The sequence below is a fragment of the Medicago sativa genome, chromosome 1, assembly GCF_051527215.1.
Source record: "Medicago sativa cultivar Bolivia chromosome 1, Bolivia_mono, whole genome shotgun sequence".
Taxonomy (NCBI): Eukaryota; Viridiplantae; Streptophyta; class Magnoliopsida; order Fabales; family Fabaceae; genus Medicago; species Medicago sativa.
Window position 1 is genome coordinate 82,243,288 of NC_140749.1, and position 27,959 is coordinate 82,271,246.

The following is a 27,959-nucleotide window of genomic DNA, read 5'->3' on the forward strand; positions in this document are numbered from 1 at the left end:
GGTTTGCTGTTGTTGACCATTATTGTCATAAAGTTGTAAATGTCGGTTTAAGTTGTAAAGTCGTAAGATGTCGTCCAAATTATTGGAATCATATAAGTTGTTTAAGAAGTTCAAGATGACTAAGTTGTAGGAGTTGAGTCCATTGCATACTCATTAAAGTTGGGGGCTTTAGGCCCGGCAGCCTTTGTGCTCATTAAAGTTGGGGGCTTTAGGCCCGGCAGCCTTGTGCTCATTAAAGTTGGGGGCTTTAGGCCCGGCAGCCTTTGTGCTCATTAAAGTTGGGGGCTTTAGGCCCGGCAGCCTTTGTGCTCATTAAAGTTGGGGGCTTTAGGCCCGGCAGCCTTGTGCTCATTAAAGTTGGGGGCTTTAGGCCCGGCAGCCTTTGTGCTCATTAAAGTTGGGGGCTTTAGGCCCGACAGCCTTTGTGCTCACACGTTGAAGAGCCTAATTACGCTCATTTATGTTGATTGGCTGGTACCACATGCATATGTACGATGTTAAGTTGAAGTTGTTGTCGTTGCATTTGTCGTTGATGTTGAAGTTGTTGTCGTTGCATTTGTCGTTGATGTTAAGTTGTTAAGTTGATAAGAGTTGTATTGTCAAGTTGGGTCGTGTTGTAGAGTCAAGTGTTAAGTTGAACATGATGTCTTATGATGATTATTAGGTGATAAATGATAATTGTTGTTGATGTTCATGATGCCCTGATGATGATGTTGATTATGATTTGATGATGATATATTGATGATGATAATATTATGATACTAAATGATTATTAATGATGATGTTTATGATGTCTTAAGTTGTAAAATATATGATGATATTTGATTTTGATTTAATAATGATTTTTGCTTACGAATTAGAGATGATAATTGTTTACGAACTAATGATGATATTTGATAATGATAATTGAATATGATTTGATATAATGCTAAATGATAAATGTTTTATATGTAAATGATGATTTATGTTGTTAAATGCACTTTGATGAATTATATGTTTAATTTATTGACTGTGAAATCTCACCCCTTCTGCGTATATGTTGCCTCGACCGTGGGTAATGTGCAGGTATTAAAGACTAGAGGCGTTCGTGAGTGGACTCCTCACTTTGTGTCTAGGTGCTCTGATATGTAACGGGATGGGGCTTGCTTTCATGAACTTTTATGAATAAACACTAACTAAGACTTATGAGATTTCTGATAAGGCCTGTGTGCCAAGACTTTTATTATGTTGAACTATTTTCCGCTGCGTAGTTTCAGATTTTATGGTGAATGAACTTGAAGGATAATTATTATTATCTATTTTATGATTTTTTTTGAATATGTGACATTCCGTTTATGAAATAAATACTCTGATTTATATGAAATTTTTATGTTGGGAAAACGGGGTGTTACAAGTACCATATTGATAGTTTGGAGAACTTAAAGGTTAGAATGGTGGAAACACCATATTTGAGTGGTCTTAGCACCATAATAGAATGGTAATGATACCATATTAAAGTGGTTTCAGTATTAAAGAGTGATCTTAGTACCATATTTGACGGTGTAATTCTCGAACGATTTTCTACAGTGCAGTAGTTAATCGAACAGTTGTAGCTGGGCTTGTTTTATCCTGGAGGCGGCGTGGTTGATAGTCTACCTTGCACAATTTTGGGTAGTGCCACGAAACGTCTTAAAGAGAGCGACCTGGTCGTGACTCAAGCTAGTAACAGGTAGATAATAGAATTTGGAAATCCAAATACAACAGTTTGGAAATCCAAAAACAACACACTAAGTGAAGGTCCAATTTTGCCAATATCTGATGTTCATCTGACACATCCTTTTAGTGGTTTCTATAAGCTTAATGTTGACGCAGCGGGTCCGGTAGAGGGTGATAAGTGGGGTATTGGTGTTGTTGTGAGAGATTATGAAGGTGTTGTTGGTGCTGGTTCTTGGCAAGTATCTTCATTACCGGATTCAGAGGTTGCAGAAGCCTTAGCTATGCGGAAGGGTTTGGAATTTGCAAAAGACATGTCTTTTCTGAATCTTATAGCAGAATCAGATGCTTCAAATGTGGTTTTAGCGTTGAATGCTCACCAACAATCTTCCAACTATGTTGGCTCTATTATTCGAGATTGTATTAGTTTTAAGGGTAGTTTTCGTAGTTTAATTTTTTTGCATATTAGGCGTGAAGCCAACCAAGCTGCTCATTATTTAGCTAAATATGCTCTTAAGAATTTAGATTGCATATGGGTCGAAGAAACTCCGCCTTGTATTTCTGCAGTCTTGGCATTTGATTTATTGCAGACTTTCGTTAATGAAATTGTTTTTCAACGTCAAAAATAATAATAATAATAATTTTTTTTGAAGGAAATAATAATAATTGTTTTAAGGATAATATAATCAAAAAATAATATTAAATGTTGTTATAAGGATAATATTGAGATTTTAAATTAATCTAAGGATAATTTTGGCATCGCAATAAAATTTGCTCCCCTCTCCTCCCATTACCTTCTAAAAATTGAACCAAACACTTCAAATTAAAAATCTCCCATCCCCTCCCCTCCAAAACTCTCGAACCAAATGAACCCTTAAACGTTTTTTCCTTTTGGATGGATCAAATTCAAATTTAGGGTTAAGTAACGATGACTGAGCAAGGAAGACCTAATAATGAACATTTTTAAAATGTTTGGTTCAGATTCTTCATATTAATAATAGGTTTTGGATATTTGTTGAAATGCAGAGCTTTCAATTTGATAGAAATAGTGGAAAAATTTGTTACATGATTTCTGCTAGATTTCTCACCATTTTTTGGGATAATCATATTCAGCATTGGAACTGTATTTCTATGCCCGATTCCAGGTTTGCTCTTAATTTTTTCTATTTGTTTTTATTGTGTTCATTAACTTGAGAAGTAATAACCAGTAAATATATTATAATTAACTTGAGCAGAAGGATTGCCACGTCCTAGTGTGAGAAGCGATGGGTGGTTGGAGATTGAGATGGGGGAGTTCTTGAAAATGAACAAATCCAAATGAGTGTTGTCGAGATTGGTGTTGAGCAGAAGACAAATTTATATCTTGAAGAAATAGAAGTTAGGCCCAAAATCATAGAATTAGAGAAATACTAAAAAGCATCTTAAGGGTATTGTTTAATACTCTAAAATTAGAGATAGAAATTAAACTCATAATCAATAGGTACCCAAAAAATGATCCAAGATGAGTAGTGTAAAATTTCAAACTACTATTGGCACGAATACAGGGTGATTATATGAAAAATTTGTTGTAATATGTACAATGCAATAGTCATATATATAGAGATGGTTATGTTAGCTAACTATATATCTCTACTTGACTAGCAAGTAAACCCTATGAGGTTAATCTCTAACTGATTAACTAATGCCAGCGAGCTAATATAACTGTCAACTAACTAATCTCTAACAACTTGTGCTAATCTATAGTATGTACATCCGAACAATTGTACACTATACTAGTGTCACATCCTATATGGTGCATCTTCTATAGTGGTCTTAACCATCAATTAAGTCTGTAACATTTCTTTTATTAGGAGGTTCTACTATTCAAAAGTCAATATCTAAACACCCCATGGAGGATATGGATAACTCACTTGGTTGAGAAAAAGATTAAAAGATGTACAAGATTAAGGGAGGTATGGAGTAAGAGTCTGGAATTTGAAACTGACAAAGGAGAAAATACTAACATACTAACATTTTGCCACTAAAAAAACATATACTGTATATCTAAATACTCCAACCATGCTTTTAACCAATGACCATCAAATTCATTCAGATGAGAGAGAAGGAATTTGGACTGAGTGGAAGGGAGATAAATTGACATAAATAATATTTTACCTTATTTGAAATAATGATTTTGTAGACAAACATTTTTTTTGTACAAATTTTGTAGAGAACTATGATAAATTGGTTTATGATTAATAAATTTTAAAATTTTAGAGTGTTATAACAACATGCAAAGAATTTGTTCAAGAAATGTCAACTCAATGGTTAGAGCTTTTACTTTGTAAGTTAAAGGGGTAGAGCTCGAATCCAAGTTCTTACAAATTGGAGAAATTGTGTATTCTGAAGAAAAATGAACTTGTCAAAACCCTTGCTCATTTTCTCCCTTCTCCTCTCTTTTTTCAAAGTCCTCAATTCTCTTCTTTCCAAACTAGGAAACATGTCTTAAAGGTAACAACAATGATATTTGTACATCATTCATCTTCAAGCATTCATTAATCGTCTCTTTTTTTTCTCCATCTCTTCTTCAAATCACATAATTAACTTATCACATTTATCATATCACCCTCTTTATCTCTATCTCTCTCAAGATGTCAAATGACATTTGGGTGTAAAAAAAACATTTTCTTAGACTTTGTTTGGATTGATGGAACACGGTGAAGCGGAGCAGAATGAAATGAAGTGGAGCGGAACAAAATGGGATGGAACAAACAGATTTTATCTTATCACTTATATCATTTCACTTTTAAATTTTATCATTTATGTGTAGTGTCCAAACAAACTTTATTTAGGGTTGTGCCTACGTAAGAGTTGCTCAGCAATCGATCACCGGAAAAAAATAGTTGCTCATCAATCAAATATTTGTTGGAAACTTCTAAAGAGTTTGAACTAAAAAAACACACATTAATCAAAATCTTCTCAAGGATATTTTACTTAATGCTTTCTCTGTTCCACATACATGGAAAAAGCTTTCATTAAAAATAATATACTAATTTTATTGTTCGATTGTTGCATCATTTCCCAACAACAAAGAAAATAACATGGTCCATAATACCAAACTGAAATTTTCAAACTGACAAGTTCGTCAACAATTTGAATTTTAATGAACATCATGATACCATGGAGTTTTGTTGGATACGTTTCAATGTTATTTTCCATAGTTACTGTGGTAGTGGCTTGTGTTGTCCAACGTTCTTGTACATTTGTAATACCTCTATTTAGACTATAATATTGGTAACAATGAGAAGTAAATCAGAAAATTTATCAACTTTTCTCTTCTTGCAATTCATAGGAGCACCCCGTTGTTAGAAAGTGGGTCAAAATTACTTGCAGAATATTTGGTCATCTTTAACATAATTTTGCCTGCATTACTGAACCGCACTCCAACTTTACTTGCTTGGAATTGGCTTCTTCCAACCATGCAATGCAATCCTCTGCAGTTCTGGATGGATCGGCAAGTTGCCATGCCATTATTTTATCCATCTGCAAGTGAAAATGAAACAGAATATGAAAACGTTAAATTTGAAGGCAGATTGTACACGACTTTGAGAGATGATACAGTTGGCAGAATGACTTACCCACTCCTTAACAAGCAGCCCTCCTTTAAGCTGTAGAATATTGATAACTCTTTTGGCATCGACCAATGGTTTTACCTCCCATACTTTCTCAAGGCCTGTTATCCACCAAAACATGTTAATCAAAATATAATGAGGCGAAATAACGACTCTGAAATCACCAGCACAGTAAAACACATCCCTTGTCAAAGACACTAACTGCTGGCTGTTGCCTAAACATAATAATTGCAGCCTAATAATATAATAACAAGACTAATAAGAGGTCTAACTAGTGAGAAAAGGCTGGTTGTTATTGGTTTATGTTTGATTTGGTTTCTCTTATTTGTAATTCATTTAGTCCAAAACTACTTATTATCAAAAGAACGTAGTTGATTAACATTCAACTAGAAATGAACTACCCCTAATTAAGAAATTGAATGTCTGTAGCACTTGAAAGCATTGTCACATTACAGAAACGAAAGCTCCTAGTAACTTTTCATCATAACCAACTCATTTAAGCTCTCTTATTTGAGTGTAAAAATAAGGAAGAAAAGAATCATAAGCCAAACAAAGCATACAGACAGTCAGATTAAAGAAACATATTGATTAAGTTAAGATACAACCGGAAGAAGAAAAAAATACACGTTGAAATACTCTGCAAACAGGATAGTTGACACGAATAAGGCTAATAAAACAAGAAAAAAATGAAGTAAAATTAAAGAAATTGCTACAAACATATAACTACTATAAAAGTCTCACCTAATTTCGTTATAGAATTCTCCACGGCATTAAACAGATCTCTTTGTTTTCCCAACTGTGAGTGCTCATCCTCAGAGTCAATGGGGTGTAATATAATGGATATCAACAATGCAACTCGCCAAAAATCTCTAAGCTCTCTTAAGAGAAAACCTAAAATAATAAAATATAAATCTCAGCCATATCAGAAACGATTCATAATGCTCAATAGCTAAGCAACTTCTAATAGAAACAGATTCCGGAGAGCAGGAATCTTATCCCAGTCATCGGAAAAATGTGACTGCAAAATGAAATAAGGGAAACTACAGCATATAGACTCATGATAAACTACTATCTACAGCATAATGTGTCAATATGGAAAGAGTAAAACTGAAAATTAAGGTCAACAATAGCTTAACTACAAGAAGCAGCCCATGCTGATATATAATACCAAGGTAAACAAGCAAAAACACTTCACCTGTTATTACCCTGGCTCGAGAAGAGACAGGGACATCAATCAAGTCTCTCATCCAATCCAGATTTGAAGCTTGTATATCCTCACCAGATACTAGATAAGGAATCAACAGCAAGAATTTATATGAAGATCGGTGTACGTTAAAAACCTGGATTTTTACAATAAACAACATAAATATCAACCAATGTTATAACGAAATTACCTATATTCTGCGTGTTTGCATGTTATAATGTATCTGTTGAAATTATACTAAAGTTCAAAGGAAACTGACCGTTTCTGCATCCTTAGCATTAAACTTGAGCGACTTCCGAATGATACGATTCACAACAGGCATCTATAATTCAGAGTCACATATTAGGCTATTGAACCAACATGTAGACATAATAAGCACAAGATTACACATGGCACATAGTGGTTTCCATTCTCTAGTCAAGGGTACAATTGAGCCAAGAATCCAAGACAAAACAATATAATCGAATGGGAAAAGACGTCAACGAAGCAAAATTGTTTTATTTGATTACGTTAGTTTTCTTCCTGAATATAGGACCATAATATTTAAAAATTGAAGCTTTCAGCGCCAATTTTATCAAATAACTAGCTTCAATTTTCATTCCCAGTAATATCACATGATAGTCTAACGATGCAGATTCATGTACCTATGCATCTAATCAAATATGAAAAAATTTCCTAGCTACACCAACCTTGAGAAACTCAAGTTGAAATTCTAAATTTAGATATTTTGCTAGATGTTCCATCTCCAAGCACAAACATTAAACTTAATGCACTTGCACTTTAATATTGCAAAATCATTTATAGTAGTAATACACAGGAAAAGGAGGTGTGTACCTTATCAGGCTTCTTGTCACTATAAGTGTTATTTCTGAGTGGTAGAAACAAAGCTGCATAAAGCGCCAGTCTTCTCTGTTCATCCTAAATACATAGAAATTGTGTATCAGCCACACATAATAATCAAAAATAATCAAACAAGCCTATAATGACGCAGGAATAACCGTACAAATTCGTACTTTAAGATTTGATGTAAGAATTGATGTAAAAATATTGAGTATTTAGTAGAAAATGAAAGTTTAACTATTACTTACTGTAAAGGTTGACTCTCCAACTAAATGGATAAGTTTCAATGTATTATCCAAGTAAGAAATGCAAAGCCTGGATAAAGTGAAAGAAATTACTTGGTCAGCATAACCAACAAAATTAATGTGATGGAAACCGTAAAATCAAGATAAGAAACTGTGTATTATTTGATGAAAAGTGATGAGCTCAAGGCTCTACAAGGGTGGAAAACGGAAAAGAAGAGATAAACCAGAGTTCTAGACTCCTACCAGAGCATTTCTGCCTAACTGACTCAATACTAACTTTCTTTGATGCCTTTTCCCTACTACCCTTCCCTTCTACTTATAACAGAAATTATCCCTAGAAATCAGGAACTATCCTAACTGATTTTATTCCCTCCCCTTTCTTATATGCTTCTAGAAACTTCTAGAGAATGTGCACGTGAGACCAGCATTATGATTCAATGATTGGACCCTATTTTATGCTTGTTGTACCCCATGCTCTATCATAATGGTTCTCCATGCAATAGAAAACTCAAACAAAATACAGAACAAAGCAAGATATAGGATTTAGGTAGGAGAGGAAGAAATAGAGAATTCCGCTCTTAATATCAGATTGATAATAGATATTCATGGCATCATGGTACATATTAATTCAATGCCAAGGCCCACTTTATCGTAATAATTAGGGAAACTATTAGAGTAAATCTTACGACATTTATTCATTAATAAAGGGATTTGCAATCATTTTGCACCCTTCAACACATCAGAAACACATTTATGAATATATATATATATATATATATATATATATATATATATATATATATATATATATACACGACATATACCTTTCACATCCATCCGAAATGACAGGCTCATGCTCAGCAGGAAGAAAGACAGTCCAGAATAGGGTGAGCTCACAAATATAAGCCATTGCTTTGACAGGTTGATTTCCAGATATCATTAGATCAACCTACAGAGAAAGCCATAAACATAAGAACATAAATGGCTAAATTTTCAGTACAACCAAAAAATGTGAGCAAGCTTGTCATAAGCTCTTAAATGTAATAAATCTCAATCAAAGTTATCCATAACAAAAAAGGGAATAATTATAATGCACCTCCTTTCCAATGCGCTCTCTGCTAATTTTATACACCTTCTTAATTTCTTTTTTTTGCACCACCTCAATTTTATCGACTAGATCCTTTTTCACATCATCACACGCAGCAGCTCCTTTTAGATCTTCGTCTAGAGTAAAATCAAATCTAGCACCTAAAAGTAAAAAATTGTGTCTCTTCAAAATAGCAGTAAAATAAGTTCAAACTTCACATAAAGCATAGGACAAAAGATTTGTTGTATATACAAAAATTCAGAAGTGGTGAAAAATTAAAACTACCAAATCGAATGGCTCGAAGAACTCGTAATGAATCATTAAGAAAGAAGGCCTTCGGAGGTGAAGGGGTCACTATCTTTCCAGACTTAAGGTCTGAGATTCCTGCAGAATACGAAACAAGTTATTAGATGAACAAACAAATAGCTCTTAAAATACTTGTTTAGTTAATAAAATCCACTCTGACCTCTCTTAGTGAAATCTTCAACTGCGCCAGTGTTGATGTTATAGAATAAACTGCCACACACAAATAAATTGTTTTATGAGACTAACATTTAAATGACTTTTCCATTTGGGCAAGGTGAATTGCATGATTAGACGACACTATAATATCCTATCATAGATATTTCAAAAAAAAAATACTCCATCCGTTTCAAAATGAGTGTCGTTTTAGGTGTTTACACACATATTAAGAAATGCAATGATTAAAAGAAAGATAATTGGTTATTTTACCAAATTATCCTTATTAACTATTAGTTAGTTTTAAAAGTAATACTTTGGAAATAGTGTGCAGAGTATTAATTGGAGGGTACAATTGAAAAGAAAAAGTTATTATTGCATTGGAAACTGAAAGTGACATTCATTTTGAAACAATTTTTTTTTTGCTAAAGCATTTTGAAACAGATTTGAACGTAAATCTTTCTTAATGGTTTGACCGATAGTTTTTCTTAGTCTCCCAAATAATTGGACTAATCTCCATTGTCCATACTCCATCTGATCTATTTGAGGCTTTAACGAGCCTTCTCTGCTCATGCCTCAAACAAGTAAGATGAGATTCGACCATTTTTTTCTCTATTTACAATAGGAGCTACCCCAACTTTTTCTATAAACAAAAAAAGGTTGGTTGATCAGCGTATTTCTTAATTGTATCGCATCATGAGCATAAACACTTAAAAATGTTAGCCGCAATTATGTTTTAATTTGCCCTAGTTTTGTATTTCTTTATTTATTTAATCTAACAATGCTTTAAATAAAAGTACAGAAAGATACCTGTTAATTGTTAAATCTCTCCTATATGCATCCTCTTCAGCTGTGCCAAATTTTTGCTGCTAGACAGGAAGTAAACTTAATTCTGTAGAATTTGACTAGGATACAGGAAAACAAGAGAAGACTAAATATGCCAAATGGAAGCGAGAATACATGTTCATCTTTAAACAAAATTAGCTTAAACTATATACCCAGAAAAATTACAAAAATTTAGGAAACTTAACTTAAAAATAATCAAACTTCTTGATTCTTAAGCATGTAATCAAAATTTTATAAAAGGCAAAATGAACCAAAAACAAAAGGCAAGCAACCTAATAAAAGGAGACTGGACAAACATATACCTCAGGAATATCGCCATCCTTTTTGTATTTCTCGGACATCAGATTGACAAAATCAATCGAGATACCAAACAAACACATCGTGGCTGTTTCCAGATGTTTGGACTTCGCAGCGTCACTGCAAAAAGAATAATTAGTCAACCTTCTATGAAAAGAATGTTAAAAAGATGCACACGAACATAAAATACTTGAATGTAATTTCCAGTTGCAAATTTCTTAAAAGGGAAAGTATGCCCAGTTACAAAGTTTTGAAAGGAAAAGTAAGAATAAAAAGAAAAAAAATTAACTTAAACAAAAGCATTGTTACGTTGCCTAAACAAGCAACATAACAAAAATATCAAGGATTTATCAAAAGAATAACTTTATTTCATTCATGTTATTCAATGATCATAATTATTATACACAAATGCAAGGTCTCGGGTTCGTTCCTGGGTGAACGAGCAAAAGTACCTTTTAATGACGTAAAAACTTGGCGCATCTTCCTTAATGAACAAGGAATACTCTCTGACTATATCCGCAAACTCCTTACCCATCATATGATCAAGAGCGATATCAATGTCATTGGAATCTTTTCCCAGAAGCTACACACAAAAAATCAATAACCAAATAATCAATTAACAAAAACAAAAAAACGTAACTGTGAACAATGAATTAGGGAAAAAGAATGATTCCAACGATTGGAATTTGTACAAACCTTATCGCGAACCCAACCACCAGCGACTCGGATGTCAGTTTTGAGTTTGAAGTGACGTTGAGTGGCGAGAAGTCTGTCGAAGATTTTTTGCTCAACTTCGGTGAGTTCGATTGTGTCGCGGACATGGTGCGTCTGCGTCGACATTGATGCGCATGCAGAGCTTTGAAACGACGGCGTTTTGGTGAGGAGAAGGATTTTGGCGGGACGGTGACAGTGAAGATGAAGAAGAAGGAAGGGCTTTAAGGTTAAGTAACGTGGGGCGCAAGGAAGACCTAATGATGACTGAGTAAGAATAAGATATTTATATTTAAATGGATTAATTAAAAAAGTAAATGATCTCCTTAAAAAAAAAAAGTAAACGATCCCCTTACATATATTATCATTAGATTTTAATCCCCAAAAAAATTTTCTTAAACTTTTGGTTTCTCAAATAATTTTCATTCAAGGAATTAGTCCCTGTTGTTAACCTCTCTTTAACGCTGTTGACGTGGCAATGTCACATGTGCATACCAAATGATGTGGCACTGCCACATAGATTTTTGTTTTAAAAATAGATATTTTTTTTTTAAATTACTTTTTCAAAATAAAAATTCCACATCAGCACCGTCAAAAATACATGTGGCATTGCCACATCATCTCCGTTAAAGAGGAGTTAACAGCGTCCCCGTGAGCATAGCTCAGTTGGCAGGGACATGCATTAATATATGCAGAGGCCGGGGTTCAAACCTCAGACATCCCACTTATTTGCCTTGAAAAAAAAAATTGAATGCTAGCCACTAGGCTACTTGACAAAAAAAAAAGGAGTTAACAGCAGGGACCAATTCAATGGATGAAAAATTTTAGAGGGAGCAAAAATCTAAAGAAAAAATTATGGGGACTAAAATCAAATGTTGTTATATTTAGGGAGACCATTTACTTATTTAACACTATTTAAATCTCTTGTACTAGTGGGTCTGAACGCGAAACCTCTTAGATTGAAAGTCTGTTTTTCTTTTTTGCTCTAGACCAAATTTTTGGAGTTATCTTTTTAAACCCAATTTTGTTCTATTGATATAAATTATTTTATGATTGTTTTTTCCCCTAAAAAAACAATGCTTTTTTTGGAAAAATTATTTTACAATGTCAATCTATCAAAACGTCATCTTTAGTATAATTTTTTTATGTAATTCTTATATAATGCAAGGACCAATAATTTAAATAAAAATAATAATTCATCATTTTTAAAAGTATAATGAGATTTAAAATGGGACTAAGCTTAATTACATTTTTCTCATTTATTTGGTTGATGTATGATTTTGATTCAATAAACTTTTTAGTAAATTTAGTCTTTGAGTTTTGAAAGTTAAGCAAATATTATTCAATTACCCATTTTTATTCGGCTAAGTCCGTAATATTTCTTTAGTAGTAGGTTAGACTAAACACCCCAACCATGCTTTTAACCAATGACCATCAAATTCAGATGAGAGAAGGAATTTGCACGTAGTGGAAGGGAATAATCTTTTAGAGACAAATATTTTTTTTAGACATAGTGATTTTGTAGACAAATAATTTTTTGGTACAAATTTTGTAGAGAACTATGATAAAATGTTTATGATTAATAAATTTTAGAGTATTAAGGAAAGAATTTGTTCAAGAGATGTCAAATCAATGGTTAGAGCTTTACTTTGTAAGTTAAAAGGACAAAGTTCGAATCCAAGTTCTTTTAAATTTGGAGAAATTGTGTATTGTGAAGAAAAATGAACTTTTCAAAACCCTTACTTGCAAAGCAATTTCTTTCTTCCATTTCCTCATTTTTTTTTTCTTTTCAAAGTCCTCGTATTCTCTTCTTCTCAAACTTTGAAACATCTTAAAGGTAACAACAATGATATTTGTACATCATTCATCTTCAAACATTCATTAATCGTCTCATTTTTTCTCCATCTCTTCTTCAAATCACATAATCAACTTATCACATTTATCATATCACTCTTTTTATCTCTATCTCTCGCAATATGTCAAATGACATTGGGTGTACAAAAAACATTTTCCTAGACTCTATTTAGATTGATGGAACATGGTGAAGCGGAGCAGAATGAAATGGAGTGGAGCGGAACAAAATGGAATGAAACATATTTTCCATTCCATTATTTGTGAAGTGTGCAAAATCTAATGGGTTATAACCTTTTTATTCCATTTTTACCTTTATGTATAAAACTTTTTTAAAAAAGAAATGTATTTTCTTTGATACAAGAGAAATGTGTTTTTTAAATAATATTAAGTGTGGTGTACACACACATTAAAGACTTACGTAACAATTGAAACCAAGGATAGTTGCATTAGTTATAAAATAAAGTTGAAGGATTTTTTTTTTTTGGGTCTTGTTAACCAGTGCTCCGGGGCATTGGTTAAGGAATCCAAAAGTAGAAAAATTGTCTTGGAAATATAAACTGTTACTTTTGACTAACTAATTATTATACCACTTTTTAATAAAATTTTATCTCTTTTAACTGCTTAACCAATGCCCCCGGGGCACTGGTTAACATTCTCTTTTTTTTTTACAAATAAAGTTGAAGCATATGCATTATTAGTTATAAAACTGATAAAGAGTTCAATGCGCGACGTTGTCGCTGAAATTTCAACAGGATCATGCTTTCGGATGAACTTCACAACTCTTTGAATGAGTTTACCGTCAATTTTTTTTTTAGTGTCCAGGGTTTGAAACACAACCTTGCATATATTATGCATTGTTCTTACCAACTGAGCTAAGCTCACGGAGACAGTTTACTATCGATGATACCTGTATTATTAAGGTTCAATTTCTTTTTTGGTAAATATAAAAGCTCAAATTATTAAAAGCACAACCAATTTATGCTCAGCAGATTAAAGAGCAAGACTCCATAGGATCCAAATTTCATGCTATACATCGAACAAGAATTACAAAGGAAGAAGACAAGAATATATTTGTAATTTAATGATGGGATAAATTGATCAATCGGTGGTTCCATTCCTTACTATTCGAAGGGGAAGTAAAATGTGAATAAGTAATGAAATATGATGGAATACATGCCATTGAATTCCATCTCATCTCATTCTATCAATCCAAAACATAACATAAAGGTAAAGGGATGACTTAGGTTTCTAGAGAAAGAGTTTCATAGATTAGGTCTTAAACTCTTGGTCAAATTATGATTTTGGCTTCCCTACAAAAGATCCTTTGATTTTCGCAGATGTTGTCAATGTACCTACTAATCAATGCTTACATCCTTACCTGTCCTTAGCGTTCAAGACGTTAACATAGTTGTCTGAATTTTAGAAGAAAGTTTGACCATTACCTTTACTTGGCAAACCATAGGATATATACACGAGGAGGACTTAGTTGTTTAGCGATTCAATTGCACATTTTAACTAGATCTTGTAGTACTTTATGATCGTTCTATGAACTTTTATGTCGAGTTTTTTTCTTTATTCTTTCATTAATATTATGTTGAGTTTTTTATGAGAGGTTAATATGGTTGCTCATAAGCTTGCTAAATAACTCTTAAAAGTCTAGTCTTTTTAAGAGAGAGGTTAATATAACTGTTCATTATCTTGCTAAGGTAGTCATATACAGCGCTAATTCTTAGCTCTATTTTTTTTTTTTTGGTAGAATTCCCAGCTCTATTTATTTTGACATTCCCCCTTACATTAATTTGATTTTAAAAGAATCTTATTAGTTTTATCTTGTTAAAAAAAAAAAACGACCCAACTGTGCACATGATTCTATTATTAATCTTTAGGTGGGATCAAATTTCTATTGGCTAAGGACATGAAAATAACGGATGAATCTCGAGACTAGACCCCAATTATCTCTATTTCCCAACACCGTCCTCTATGACATCCCAGATTGTTGTTTTGCGGTCATTTATTCATCGCTATACAATTTGGTTCGTATGAAGATGAAATCGAGTGTTGGGGGGCAGGGAATTTAATCATCAATACCAAATTACATTATGTGAATTGATTCCTGAATCTTGATTAGAAATATCTATCTTCATGTTCCAATTAAGTTATAGATAATGTAATTTGGCAAATATCGTTAATAAAAAATCAATAAAAAAAAATATTGGAAAATTGAAAAATATTGAAAATTGAAAAAATTGAAAATTGAAAAAAATATTGGAAAATCAATAAAAAAGTGAAAAAAAAAGATTAAAAAATTTTGGAAAATTGAAAAATTAATAAAAATGAAAAAAACGGAAAAAATTAAAAAAATCTGGAAAAATTAAAAAAAATCTGAAAAAATTTAAAAAATCTGAAAAAATTAATAAAAATAAAAAATGATTAAAAAAATAAAATAATCTAATAAAATGAAAAATAATGAAAAAATTCTGGAAAATAAAAAATATTCTGATTAGTATATATGTCGAAATTTCGAAATTCTGGAAAAAATGTATTTTTTCCAAATTCCGAAATTTTGATTAGTATATATGTCGAGCTTAGGTTTTTTCAGTGTATTTTTTCCCTTATTCTCGGTTTTTTTAGGTGAGGAAAAGTTTAGGTGGGTTCGGCTCCGGTAACCACCAGGGTCAGGGCAGGCCTCAGGGCTCAGAGGAATCTCTTCCCAAGAGCGCTTATAGAGGTACTTACAGATCACCCACCAATCCCATCCTCACATCGGCAGCGGGAGTCGAACACACAACCTTCTGCAAGGAAGTGGCCCGCTCCTTTTGCCAACTGAGCCAATGTGTTATAAATACACAAAAAGTTCCCGGTTTATAAATACACAAAAATTTCCGAAAAAAATACTAATGAAAATTTCGAAATTTCGAAAAATACATAAAAAACTTAAGCTCGGTTTATAAATACACATATTTTTTCCCTTATTCTCGGTTTATAAATACACAAAAATTCCCGGAAATTTTTTGAGAAATACTAATGAAAATTTCAAAAATTTCGAAAATTTTTCATTAAAATTTCTTTTTTCCAGAATTTCATTTTTATTTTCGAAAATTTAAAATTTCATTAAAATTTATTTTCCAGAATTTTTATTTTCGAGAATTTCCAGAATTTTTATTTTACCAGAATTTCATTAAAATTTAAAATTTCAAAAATTTCATTTTTCCAGAATTTTAATTTTTTTAGAAATTTTGAAATTTTATTTTTTTCCAGAATTTTTTAATCTTTTTCATTGTTTTTCATTTTATTAGATTATTTTATTTTTATTAATTTTTTCAGTTTTTTTTATTTTTATTAATTTTTCAATTTTCCAGAATTTTTTAATATTTTTTTTCAATTTTTTTTATTGATTTTTCATTTTTCCAGATTTTTTTATTTATTTTTTTCAATATTTTTCTAGAATTTTTTCAAATTTTTTTTAATTTTTCAAGTTCAGGGGGCATTTTGCACATAATTGTAAAATTTCAGGGGGGTAATTGATCATAACCGTAAACAGTTGACGGAGGGGGTAAATTGATTAACGTTATGCAATTTCAGGGGGGTAATTGATTTTTCATTAACTATAAGGGGGGTATTTGACAAACCTTGCAATTTCGGGGGGGAAATTGCCTATTTACTCTATCGTTAAATAAAAACAGGCCATGGGCCATGATATCTACTTGTATCATCCTTTCTTCTACAACATTTATTGAAAAATTAATTAATTGTTTCCCGATGCAAATTTACATCCCAAGTGTGTAAAGTTGCTAGTGGCGCAATTTCAAGCCAGCTTGTGTGCAAGTATTCCGAATATCATCACAAACTTCCTCAGTCCAAAATGTTGCAGGGTGTGGTGTTTTTAACATGTTTTTACACCTTTCGGATTATATAATCCAAAATGTTGCAAGACGGGTGAGAAGCTAATAGAGTGGGATATGAAACTCGCAACAAAGTCAAAATGGTGACAGAAGCAGTTCTTTTTTTTTTTTTAAATTCAATGTTATTTTCCCTAGTTACTGGTTAGTGGCTTGTAATACCTCTACTTACTGTATAGTTGGTTACAGTGAGAAGTTAATCAGAAAATTTATCAACATTTCTCTACTTGCATTTCATAGAAGCACCCCATTGCTCGAAAGTGGGTCAAAATTACTTGCAGAATTTACTGTCCTCTTAACCATATTTTTGCCTGCATCAGTGTACCTCACTCCAACTTTACTCGCTTGGAATTGGCTTCTTCCAACCATTCAATGCATTTCTCTGCAGTTCCGGATGGATTGGCAAGTTGCCAAGCCATTGTTTTGTCCAGCTGCAAGTGAAAATGAAACAGAATATGAAAATGTTAAATTTGGAGGCAGACTGAACACCACTTTGGAGAGAAGATGCAGTGAGCAGAATGACTTACCCACTCCTTAACAAGCGGCCCTCCTTTAAGCTGTAGAACCTTCATAACATCTTTGCCATTGATCAATGGTTTTACGTCCCATACTTTCTCAAGGCCTGTTATCCACCAAAACATGTTAATCAAAAACTAATGAGGCCAAATAATGACTCTGAAATCACCAAAACGCACAGTAAAACACATCTCTTGTCAAAGACACGAACATTTGTGTCACATGATAAACAGTCACTTTTTCTTTCGCTTTTTTCAACCTCGCGGATAGAAACTGGTACCAAACAGAGATTTTATAATAATAACTAGCTTTCGTTGATGATAAAATAGGATTTCACAATAGGTTCCCAAGAAATTCGAGAGTATTGGGTCTCCCTTCCAAGAATTTGAGTTTGGTATCGCCTAACCAATATCCAGTCCCAATTAATTGCCTACTGATTATTCCTTCAGTTTTCCAATTAATGTAACAGCGTGTCTAATGAAATATATGCTGCTTAAAACATACTAACTGCTGGTTGTTGCCTGAATCCTAATGACTGCGGCCTAATAAAAAAAAAATTAATGGCAAATGTTAGTATGTTGATTGTTACGCTAGTATTTTCTCCCTTTGTCAGAAAACGCTGGTGGTTATTGGTTTATTTTTGATTTCGTTTTTCCTATTCCTGATTCATTTAGTTCAAAACTACACTTATTACCAAAAGAACATTGGTTGATTAACATTCAACTAGAAATGAACTGCCCCTAATTCAGAAATCGAATGCCTGCAGCACTTGACAGCATTGTCACATTACAGAAATAAAAAGCTCCCGGTGACTTTTCACCATAACCAATTCATTTAATCACTTATTTTAGTGAAATTCTTGACGTGATTGCACTGCAAGTGCAAACACAGCTTTCCTACATTAGAGGAAAGCATCCCAATCCAAAGAAAAAATAAGGAAGAAAAAAAGAAGCATATTGACGAAGTTAAGATACAACAGAAAAAGGAAATACATGTTGAAATACTCCGCAAACAAGGTAGCTGGCATGAATGAGGCTAATAAAACAAGGAGAAAATGCAGTAAAATTTGAGAAATTACTACAAACATATAACTACGTCATCTCACCTAATTTGGTTATAGAATTCTCCACGGCATTAAACAGATCTCTTTGTTTTCCCAACTGTGAGTGCTCATCCTCAAAGTCAATGGGAGGTAATATAATGGATATCAACAGTGCAACTCGCCAAAAATCTCTAAGCTCTCTCAAGAGAAAACCTAAAATAATAAAATATAAATCTCAGCCATATCAGAAACGATTCATAATGCTCAATAGCTAAGCAACTTCTAATAGAAACAGATTCCGACAAGCAGGAATCTTATCCCAGTCATCGGATAAATGTGACTGCAAAATGAAATAAGGGAAATGTGGCTTGTGGTTACATTCCACTAAAAAAACAAATTAATTGAAACTACAGCATATAGAATCATGATAAACTACTGTCTGCTGCATAATGTGTCAATATGGAAAGAGTATAACTGAAAATTAAGGTCAACAATAGCTTAACTGCAAGAAGCATAAACTCTTCACCTGTTATTACCCGGGCTCTAGAAGAGACAGGGACATCAAAGTCTCTCGCCCAATCAAGATTTGAAGCTTGAATATCCTCACCAGATGCGAGATAAGGAATCAACGACAAGAATTTATATGACAAACGGTGTAAGTCAAGAACCTGGATTTTTACAATAAACAACATAAATATCAACCAAAGTAATGACGAAACTATCAACATTCTGCATGTTATAATGTATCTGTTGAAATTAAACAAAGGCTCAGAGGAAACTGACCGTTTCTGCATCCTTAGCTTTTCGCTTGAGGGACTCGCGAATGATATAGTTGACAACAGGAATCTATAATTCAGAGTCACAAATTAGACTATTGAACTAACATGTCATTAGACATAATAACCACATGACTACACATGGCACACAGTGGTTTCCATTCTCAAGTCAAGGGTGCAATTGAGCCAAGAATCGAAGACAAAACAATATAATTGAATAAGGAAAACAGGTGTAAGTGAAGCAAAATTGTTTTATTTGATTACATTAGCTTTCTTAATTCAGGTTTCAAATTCAAAAACTTAATAGAATCTGACTGAAAACTCTGCATCATATCTAAACAATCTTAAAATGTTCCTTATAAGTAGGAAGTGTGGTGAATGATGGGTCATTATGGGTAATTTGAAATGACAATTTTTCTTTACCTTTCAGAAATAACAAAGCATGTCTTCTCCCTATCAAACAATGACAGGGATTTGAGAGCATGTTTAACCAACTGGTTTCTACTTAATAATTACACACACATTTTTTTTAACTGCTATTTAAAATTACACATCTGCGGTCTCAGGCCCACTCGTATTAATGGTTTTTTTTCTTCCTAGAATAGGTGCTCACAATAGGAGGCCTACTGCTAACATATTGTTTACCAAGATTACCCTTCATAAGACAGAATTAATTGATTCTTCTTAATGTATTTGCACTTTGATATTGCAAAACCTAAATAGTAATCCATAGAAAAAGGAGTTGTGTACCTTCCTAGCCTTCTTTTCACTATAAGTGGTATTTCTGAGTGGAAGAAACAAAGCAGCATAAAGTGTGAGTCTTCTTTGTTCAGCCTAAATACACAGAAATTGTGTATCAGCCAGCACATAATATTCAAACAAGCCTATAGTGGCGCAGGAACAACTGTACAATTATGTACTTTAAGAATTGGCGTAAAAAAATGAGTATTTAGTAAAAACGAAAGCTTAACTAATTACTTACTGTAAAGGTTGACTCTCCAAGTAAATGGATAAGGTTCGATGCATTATCCAAGTAAGAAATGCAAAGCCTGGATAAAGTGAAAGATATTAACTCAATGCCTATTTTATCCTAATAATTGAGGCAACTATAAACTATTAGAGTAACTCTTACTGTGGGTAGAAGATGTGAATGTGATTATTCATTAATTCACTAATAATGGGATTTGCAATCACTCTGCACCTTTCAATACATTTATGAATTTATGTACGACATATACCTTTCACACCCATCCGAAATGACAGGCTCATGCTCAGCAGGAAGAGTAAAGACAGTCCAGAATAGTGTAAGCTCACAAATATAAGTCATTGCTTTGACAGGTTGATTTCCAGATATCATTAGATCAACCTACATAGGAAGACATAAACATAAGAACATAAATGGCCAAATTTTCAGTACAAACATAATAAGTCCCAATCAAAGTTACCAATAAGAAAAAAAAGGGAATAATTAGAATGCACCTCTGTACCAACGCGCTCTCTGCTAATTTTAGCAGCTAGAGCATTTTTCACCTCATCACACGCAGCAGCTCCTTTTAGATCTTCATCTAGAGTAAAATCAAATCTAGCACCTAAAATTAATAAATTGTGTCTCTTCAATATAGCAGGAAAATAAGCTCAAACTTTACGTAAAGCATAAGACAAAAGGTTCATAGCATGTACAAAAATTCACAAGTCATGAAAAATTAAAGCCTACCAAATCGAATGGCTCGAAGAACTCGTAATGGATCATCAAGAAAGGTGGCCTTTGGAGGTAAAGGGGTCACTATCTTTCCAGATTTAAGGTCTGAGATTCCTGCAAAGTACCAAAGAAGTTATTAGATGAACAAACAAGTAGCTCTTAAAATACTTGTTTAGGTAATAAAATCCACTCTGACCTCTCTTAGTCAAATCTTCAACTGCGCCGGTGTTGATATTATAGAATAAACTGCCACACACAAATAAATTAATTTATGAAACTATCATCTAAATTCCGAGAAATAAAGTGAATATTGAAGCACACATAAGTCAACAAGTAGAACAAAAAAAAAAAATAACTTTTCCATTTGGGCAAGGTGAACTCTGCATGATTAGAGAGCACAATAGTTTCCTATCGTATATACATCAACAAAAATCATTTGAAAGTAAATCTTTTTACTGGTTTGACCTATAGTTTTTCTAAGTCTGAAATAATTGAACTAATCTCCATATTCCATCAGATCTATTTGGGGCTTCAACGAGCCTTCTCTGCTCATGCCTCAATCAAGTAAGATGAGACTCGGCCATTTTTCTATATTCACGATTGGTTGGTTAGTTGGCATATTTCTTAATTGTATCGAATCATGTACATAAACACTTAAAATGCATCGCAACATGTACATAAACACCGAAAATGTTAATGACGTTTATGTTTTAATTTCACCTAGTTATGTATTTCTTTATTTATCTTATCTGACAATGCTTTAAATAAAAGTACAGAAAGATACCTGTTAATTGTTAAATCCCTCCTATATGCATCCTGTTCAGCTGTGCCAAATGTTTGCTGTTAAACAGGAAGTAAACTTAATTCTGTAGAATTTGACAAGGATCATACTTACTCTAAAAGCCAATTAGGTCAAGCAGTTGCTTAACCCTAATTGCTATGCTAATTTCCCTCCCAAGTACTTACTTAAATGTGCTTTGCAAGCTAATGGGCACTCATTAATTGCTGTATCATTTGAAATTTGAATTTCCCTCCTAATAAACACATGTTATAACAAAGGTCACATTAGCTTAAATAACATGCATTTACTCTCATCTATTTGCATTTACCATTTTGTCTCCCACGTTACTTTTTCTTCATTTTCCAACAAAGCAGAATTTATCTCCCTTCAAGTCCTTCTTTTATTCACCGTTCACCGTTCCATCTGCTTTCTCTGAATTTTCTTCCTCTCTCTTCCTCCTTCCTCATCCCTTCCCTTCCGGATCATCTCCTCACTGGAAACCGGCGCTGAACTCGGCGGCAGATCCATGGCTCCGAGTCTCGACGTTCATAACGAGGACCACACAGCATACAGGGTTATTCTTCTCACATCTCGCCGGAAAATCTATTTCTCTCACTGATCCACGCACATCTCGCCGACTCCGCAACTGCCGCCACAACAACAATTGACCTTCGTAACTGTCACCGGGAACTCACTTTCTCCCACCGATTCATGTTCATATTGATTGTGTGAATTTTGCTAATTTCGAGTTTGACATCAGGGTTTGAAAATCGTTGATTTTGATATGTGATTGTGTGAATTATAGCTTTTTCTTCATTATTAGAATAGTTTTTGTTCTTTTTTTTCATTGTTAGTTGTTGTATTTCGTTTCTTTCTCTGTGTTTCAGTCTCAATTCAATACCTTGCAATTATGCTACTTCTCTGTTTATGTTCTTCTTCTGCTTGAATTATGGATGAATTTCTGAAAGTTTTTTTTAATTCTTACCTTTTAATGTTTTGAACTTTTTTTTTTTAATTTGTAGGTTCTAATGAAGGTCCACACAGTTATAGGTACTTGAATCTGAAGAGAAAAAGAGCACAGGTAGATTGATAAATATCATAATTTTTTTCTGGCCTAAAATATAGGAAAGTTTTCCAGATCATGTCAATTAAGTTATTAAGATATCCTTAAAATGTGGCTTTACAGTTTTTCCTTAAACATTCAAACGTGCCTTAATTTCATTGAAATGTATGTTTAAACAAGAAACTGAGACTTAATTTCATATATCACTTAAAGGAAGAATGAAGTCGGTGGAAAATAAATAGGAAATGTGATACTTCTTGACGTTCCATTTTTTTTTAAAATTATTTAGAACTTCATTTTAAGTTTTTCGAATAGTAGGAATTGCTCAAACAAGATGATAAAAAAGGTATTCTTGAAATTAAGTATGAATCTGATCTTCGATTCAGTTATATACCTTTTCCATTTTATTTCACTCTACCAAGCTTCAAGCTTTTGTTTTGTGGTCCTGACAGTTGTGATCTTTGAGTTTTAGGGGTTGAATCTGATGTGATCAGAAAGTATTGTAGTTTGGATTGAGTGCAGAGGGATGCTTTTGATGCTGGACGGTGTTCATCAGTGTTTCACAGAGAATTTACTATCCTGACAGCAATTAAGTATGCCAGGTGAATTTACTATTCTCTCCAGAAAAAGTTGTTAGTTTGGATAGATGAATTAGACTCCTGGCTTAAAGCTTTTAAATAGATGGATATTTGATTTTAATAGTTTTTGACAATAACTATTTCCCTTCGGTGAGTGCATTGGAAAACCTAATTGTGAAGCCTTCTTATTCTTTCTGACGATTCGGTTTTCACCATTGTGGTAATTCTTAGATGTGCTTATTGTATGGTATCATATCATTCTCTGTGAATTTGAGGGCAACTAAATAGTATATTTTTCTTTTATTTTGACATTGTGAAATTATCAAATTCGAAGGCTAGAATGTCAAATAGCTATTGGTAATTGATGATCGTAAGTCATTTTCGAAAAACTCTCAGTCTCTTATTGTAGTGGTTGAATAGCTTCAAGGACTATTTAACAATTTGGTATAATGAATCTGTTATTCTCCTTTTTGTCATTTGAGTTAAAATATTGGTTGGTATTTGAAAGCTATATGTTCTTTTAAATGCACAAGTTAATATTGGACTGCATTTGTGTGATCATAAGCAAAATTTTAATGTTGGCTTGAAAGCTAATTCAGAATTGTTTAATATTTTTGCTTTTTCATTTCTTAAAATATAGACTTCTACATTATTTTCTATGTATTTCCTTCAATTTAATAGGATTTGGCTGATGTTCTTTATAATGTTTTTAGTATGTAAAGTGTTCTTTTTGTACTATGATATTTTCATGATATGAGCCTAATTTAGTTCCTTTAGATTTGGTTGTTGGGTTAGTCTACAACCTATGGAGAGTGAAGAATATGATGCTTTTGAAATGAATAAAATTGAAAAGTAACACCATTCTCTAAGTAGTATGAGTACCTATTCCAGGCATAACCTTAATGAATCACTAAAATATTATGAATTACTAAAAAAATTGTATCCTGATCAAAGTGGTTATAAATTCATTGAAACCGATCAAACTGTGATTTTTAGGAGTTTGATTAGTTATGCATCTGTCCATTTTGTTCTTGCAAGCATTCTTCTCAAATCAAGCCATCATGATTTGCATTGAAAATTAAAGAACCATGTATTGTTTGCTTCTGTTGATTTTCAATATTTGCTTTGTGGTGCAATAAGCTAACTAGCATTGTATGATCTATCATTTCTACATGTAATTGATTTCATACTTTCTGAAAGTTTTACCTCATCAAATTATATGATAGCAATTTCTTTTTTCTTGAATTGACTTTGGTAGCATATGCAGATCTTATTTCAATCCACATAACACACATCTTGGAGTTAGTGTGGAGTTTTACTTTTTAAAAATTGCAGATGTAGGAAAAAAATGGCATAATTACATCTTGGATTTGTTGATGTTGAAGTAAGATTTCATATTAAGTGTTTTTTATCACACAAATATAACCGTCACATAGGGCATATATTGATAATTGATATAAGGGGTATTTTGTACCAGTTTTGCTGCTATGTGTGGTCTTGGCCTTTGGCTGTCTTGCAATATTTATTATTCTAATTCTGAAAATATACTTAATTTGATTTTCACTCTGAAAATTTCTAGCAGATGGCAAAAGAGATCATGTTATATTTTAGAGAAATCATATAGACTTAATGGCAAGTGTTTTGTGTCAGTCTTTTAGTTAGTTGACAATGTTTTTTCCCCTTATTCCGTTCTCTCTTAGATGTTACAATTTTGATGCTTTCTTTATCTTAATATATACCTGCAATTTCAAATCAATTGATGGAAATGTGACTGCATAATATATTTAGTGTATGAAATGTTGTACATGCTTCGGCCAAGGGCATGAATATGAAGTAGCATGGTATATGTAGTTACAGTAAGATTTTGGGGGTGTTGTTACGTAGTTTTGTTCACAGTTCCAATTTCTTTTTATATATTCTTGGTGTGCAGTGTAGGCTGGAGGGTGCTGTTAACAGCTTCTGTTTGTTCCTGAGGGTCTGTTGTGGACAACCCAGATCTGTGTTTGCGCAGCCTGCTGCTGTTGGGGGTGTAGGTGATGTTCATGTTGGGGTTCTTTTAGTTTTTTGTGCAGCCTGCTGCTGTTGGGGGAGTAGGTGATGTTCATGTTGGGGTTCTTTTAGTTTTTTGTGCAGCCTGCTGCTGTTGGGGGCGTATTGTTGTCAATGGAATCAATTAGTCACGAATTTTATATAATGCCGATTCTATTTGCACTTGCAAAATTTTGATTAAGTTTTGATGATTGCAACGAAGAGAACCAATTGTAATTTGGAACCAATGGTAGTAATTTTAATACGTGAATGATTGGAAAGTGAATTCTATATCCCCTTCATTGTCTAAATATTTTTGTATTAACTTTCATTTGTATCAACTAAATGATTTCATGCCATCTTCTACATCTTTATTATTTTGAACTTGAAAAGTGTAATCACTGCTATAAGTATGTTGAGGAATGTATATTATTTTTGGATATGCAGGGGATCTTTTAGTTACTTTTGATTTATTTCTTCTCCGATTTGAAGTCCACGTGTGACATAGTGAAATAGAGAAGCATTGAAATTGTAAATTCAAGTATTTGACATTTGAAGCTATTTCAGAAATAAAGAAAAATAAGGCCTATATATCAAAAACACTATAAAGTTCAGACACGTTGATACCGATAATAATTTCAAAAAATGGTATAATTCATTATAATCTTATGTGTCGATGTCGTGTTGATATCGAACACGATACATATCTGACATTGGGACACGCCAAATATGAGAAGTATTTGTGCTTCAAAGAAAGCACTAGAAAAGCATGTAAAATGTATAACCTCTTCTTTTTTTAACCAATACTTATTTATATATATATTATAGTCAGAATGACCCGTGCGGTAGCACGGGTCGATGGTCTAGTATAGGAAAACAAGAGAAGACCAAATATGCCAAAATGAAGCGAGAAAACATATTCATCTGTGCATAAAATTAGCTTAAATTAAATACCCAGAAAAATTACAAAACACTGAGGAAACTTGCCTTAAAAATAATCAAACTTCTTGGTTCTTAAGCATGTAATCAAAATTTTATAAAAGAAAACATGCAATTAAAATATAAGAAACAATACAAGCTATCTTTGAAGAAAACAGAAATATCTTATATGACCAAAATGAACCGAAAAAACAAGCAACCTAATAAAAGGAGGCTGGACAAATATATACCTTAGAAGGAATGCGGCTATTCTCGGCGTATTCCTCGCTCCTTAGGTTGACAAAATCAATCCACATATCAGACAAGCGCATCCTGGCTGTTTCCAAATGTTTGGACTGGTCAGGGTTGCTGCAAAAAGAATAGTTAGACAATGTTCTATGAAAAGAATGTAAAAAAAATGCAACCAAACATAAAACATATGAATGTGCATTTCAGTTGCAATGTTTTTTGAAAAGGAAAGTATGTCCAGCACATTATTTAAAGGGATAGTGTTGAAAGGAGAAGTAAGAATAAGAAGAAAAAATTAAACTAAATGGTAAATTACCCATTAGATGGCTGCCGGAACAACCACCACAGCAAAAAAATCTTGGATTCATGAAAAGAATAACTTTATTTTGTTCATGTTCTTCATTGATCAGAATTATAACAACTTTACTCTAAACAAATTTTGGAAACCCAAGCACAGTGACTATACCAGTATTAACTATCAAAATCTTAAATTAGTTAGTTCATTACAACAGTGACAAACGTATAAAATCAATTCCTAACTCACAATCCAGTCGAGTCAAACTTAACAATACTCATCAAATTCAAATCTAAAAAATTAAGTTCAACTTCCATATAAATATTAATGTCGATGCTCCCTTCCTTAATTTTTGTTATGGATATCAGAACATGAAATTTCTACATCCTATTAGGTATTTTACTAGGGCAAGTAAAATAAGCCAATTTGACAAATTACAAAGAGTGAGCAATACGAGTAAACCACCAAATTAGTCCCTGACTTCATAGGGCGATCTCAAATAGGTCTCTGATTATGGATATTTCAAAAAGGTCCTTGACTGTAAAATTTTACTCATATTAGTCCTTTTGACAGCATTACCAACTCGACAATTTAATAGAGTCGGGAACTTTTTGAGAGCGTCCCGCCAAATTAGAGAGACTAATTTGGTGGTTTACTCAAGAAACAATGTTGTTGCAAAATTGAATGAGTGAAAGGTACCTCTCAATAACGCAAACACTTGGCGCATCTTCCTTTATGAACAACAAATAATCTCTGACTTTTTCCACAAACTCAGTACCCATCATATCATCTAGAGCAATATCAATGTCATAACAATCTTTACCCAAAAGCTACCAAAAAGAAAATCAAACACCAAATAATCAATTAACGTTTCGAAAACGTAGCAGTAAACAATGAATTAGAACAAAGAATGATTCGAACAATTGAAATTTGGCGCAAACCTTATCGCGAACCCAGCCACCGGCGACACGGAGCTGAGTTTGGAGTTGAAAGTGACGGAGAGTGGCGAGAAGCCTATCGAAGATGCTCTTCTCGATGGTAGTGAGTTCGATTGTGTCGCGAACGTTGTGCTGCGTCGACATTGGTGCGCATGCAGAAGTGCGAAACGATGGCGTTTTGGTGAGGAGAAGGGTTTTGGAGGGACGGTGAGAGTGAAGAGGAAGAAGATGAACGGTAGGTGTTTGTGAAAATGCGGAACTCGGAGTGAGTCTGGGAATCGCGAAAAGGGTGGTTTTCAAAACCAGTCTCATGGGTTGAGTCTATTTATTG

General features: G+C 33.1%; 1 protein-coding gene, 1 long non-coding RNA gene and 1 pseudogene across 4 annotated transcripts; 1 reads left to right on the forward strand and 2 right to left on the reverse strand.

Moving 5' to 3' along the window:
* Window positions 1–4,796: 4,796 nt before the first annotated feature.
* Window positions 4,797–11,245, reverse strand: LOC146958148 (tRNA nucleotidyltransferase cca2-like; annotated as a pseudogene). The gene is made up of 15 exons (XR_015024578.1): window positions 10,978–11,245; window positions 10,734–10,864; window positions 10,287–10,401; window positions 9,949–10,004; window positions 9,146–9,195; window positions 8,965–9,063; window positions 8,689–8,840; window positions 8,417–8,541; window positions 7,596–7,662; window positions 7,342–7,425; window positions 6,767–6,829; window positions 6,499–6,643; window positions 6,045–6,194; window positions 5,310–5,404; window positions 4,797–5,214 (listed from the first exon to the last, which is right to left on the reverse strand). The product of XR_015024578.1 is annotated as a tRNA nucleotidyltransferase cca2-like (transcript).
* A 5,584-nt stretch (window positions 11,246–16,829) lies between these two features.
* Window positions 16,830–27,955, reverse strand: LOC146958149 (tRNA nucleotidyltransferase cca2-like). The gene is made up of 15 exons (XM_085739725.1): window positions 27,632–27,955; window positions 27,390–27,520; window positions 26,398–26,515; window positions 21,563–21,618; window positions 20,975–21,024; window positions 20,794–20,892; window positions 20,559–20,668; window positions 20,318–20,445; window positions 20,062–20,128; window positions 19,830–19,913; window positions 19,087–19,149; window positions 18,830–18,971; window positions 18,367–18,516; window positions 17,273–17,367; window positions 16,830–17,176 (listed from the first exon to the last, which is right to left on the reverse strand). Exons 1-15 carry the CDS (start codon window positions 27,938–27,940, stop codon window positions 17,072–17,074), a joined length of 1,707 nt encoding a protein of 568 aa, XP_085595851.1. The 5' UTR covers window positions 27,941–27,955; the 3' UTR covers window positions 16,830–17,071.
* LOC146958150 (uncharacterized) lies at window positions 21,960–25,587 on the forward strand. Of its 2 annotated transcripts, XR_015024577.1 has the most exons (4): window positions 21,960–22,320; window positions 22,582–22,640; window positions 23,095–23,224; window positions 25,131–25,587. It is a non-coding gene; the product is annotated as an uncharacterized LOC146958150 (long non-coding RNA). The 2 variants fall into 2 exon arrangements; XR_015024576.1 differs by having other exon boundaries at window positions 21,960–22,640.
* Window positions 27,956–27,959: the final 4 nt, after the last annotated feature.

Bases quoted from the DNA above. Each gene is read 5' to 3' on its own strand.
- LOC146958149 (XM_085739725.1), bottom strand. From the start codon at position 27,940: ATGAGACTGGTTTTGAAAACCACCCTTTTCGCGATTCCCAGACTCACT. The intron at 27,521-27,631 runs GTTTGCGCCAAA...TCTTTTTGGTAG, and splicing joins GTGGCTGGGTTCGCGATAAG to CTTTTGGGTAAAGATTGTTA. The intron at 18,517-18,829 runs GTGAAGAGTTTA...TTATTATTTTAG, and splicing joins TAGAGCCCGGGTAATAACAG to GTTTTCTCTTGAGAGAGCTT.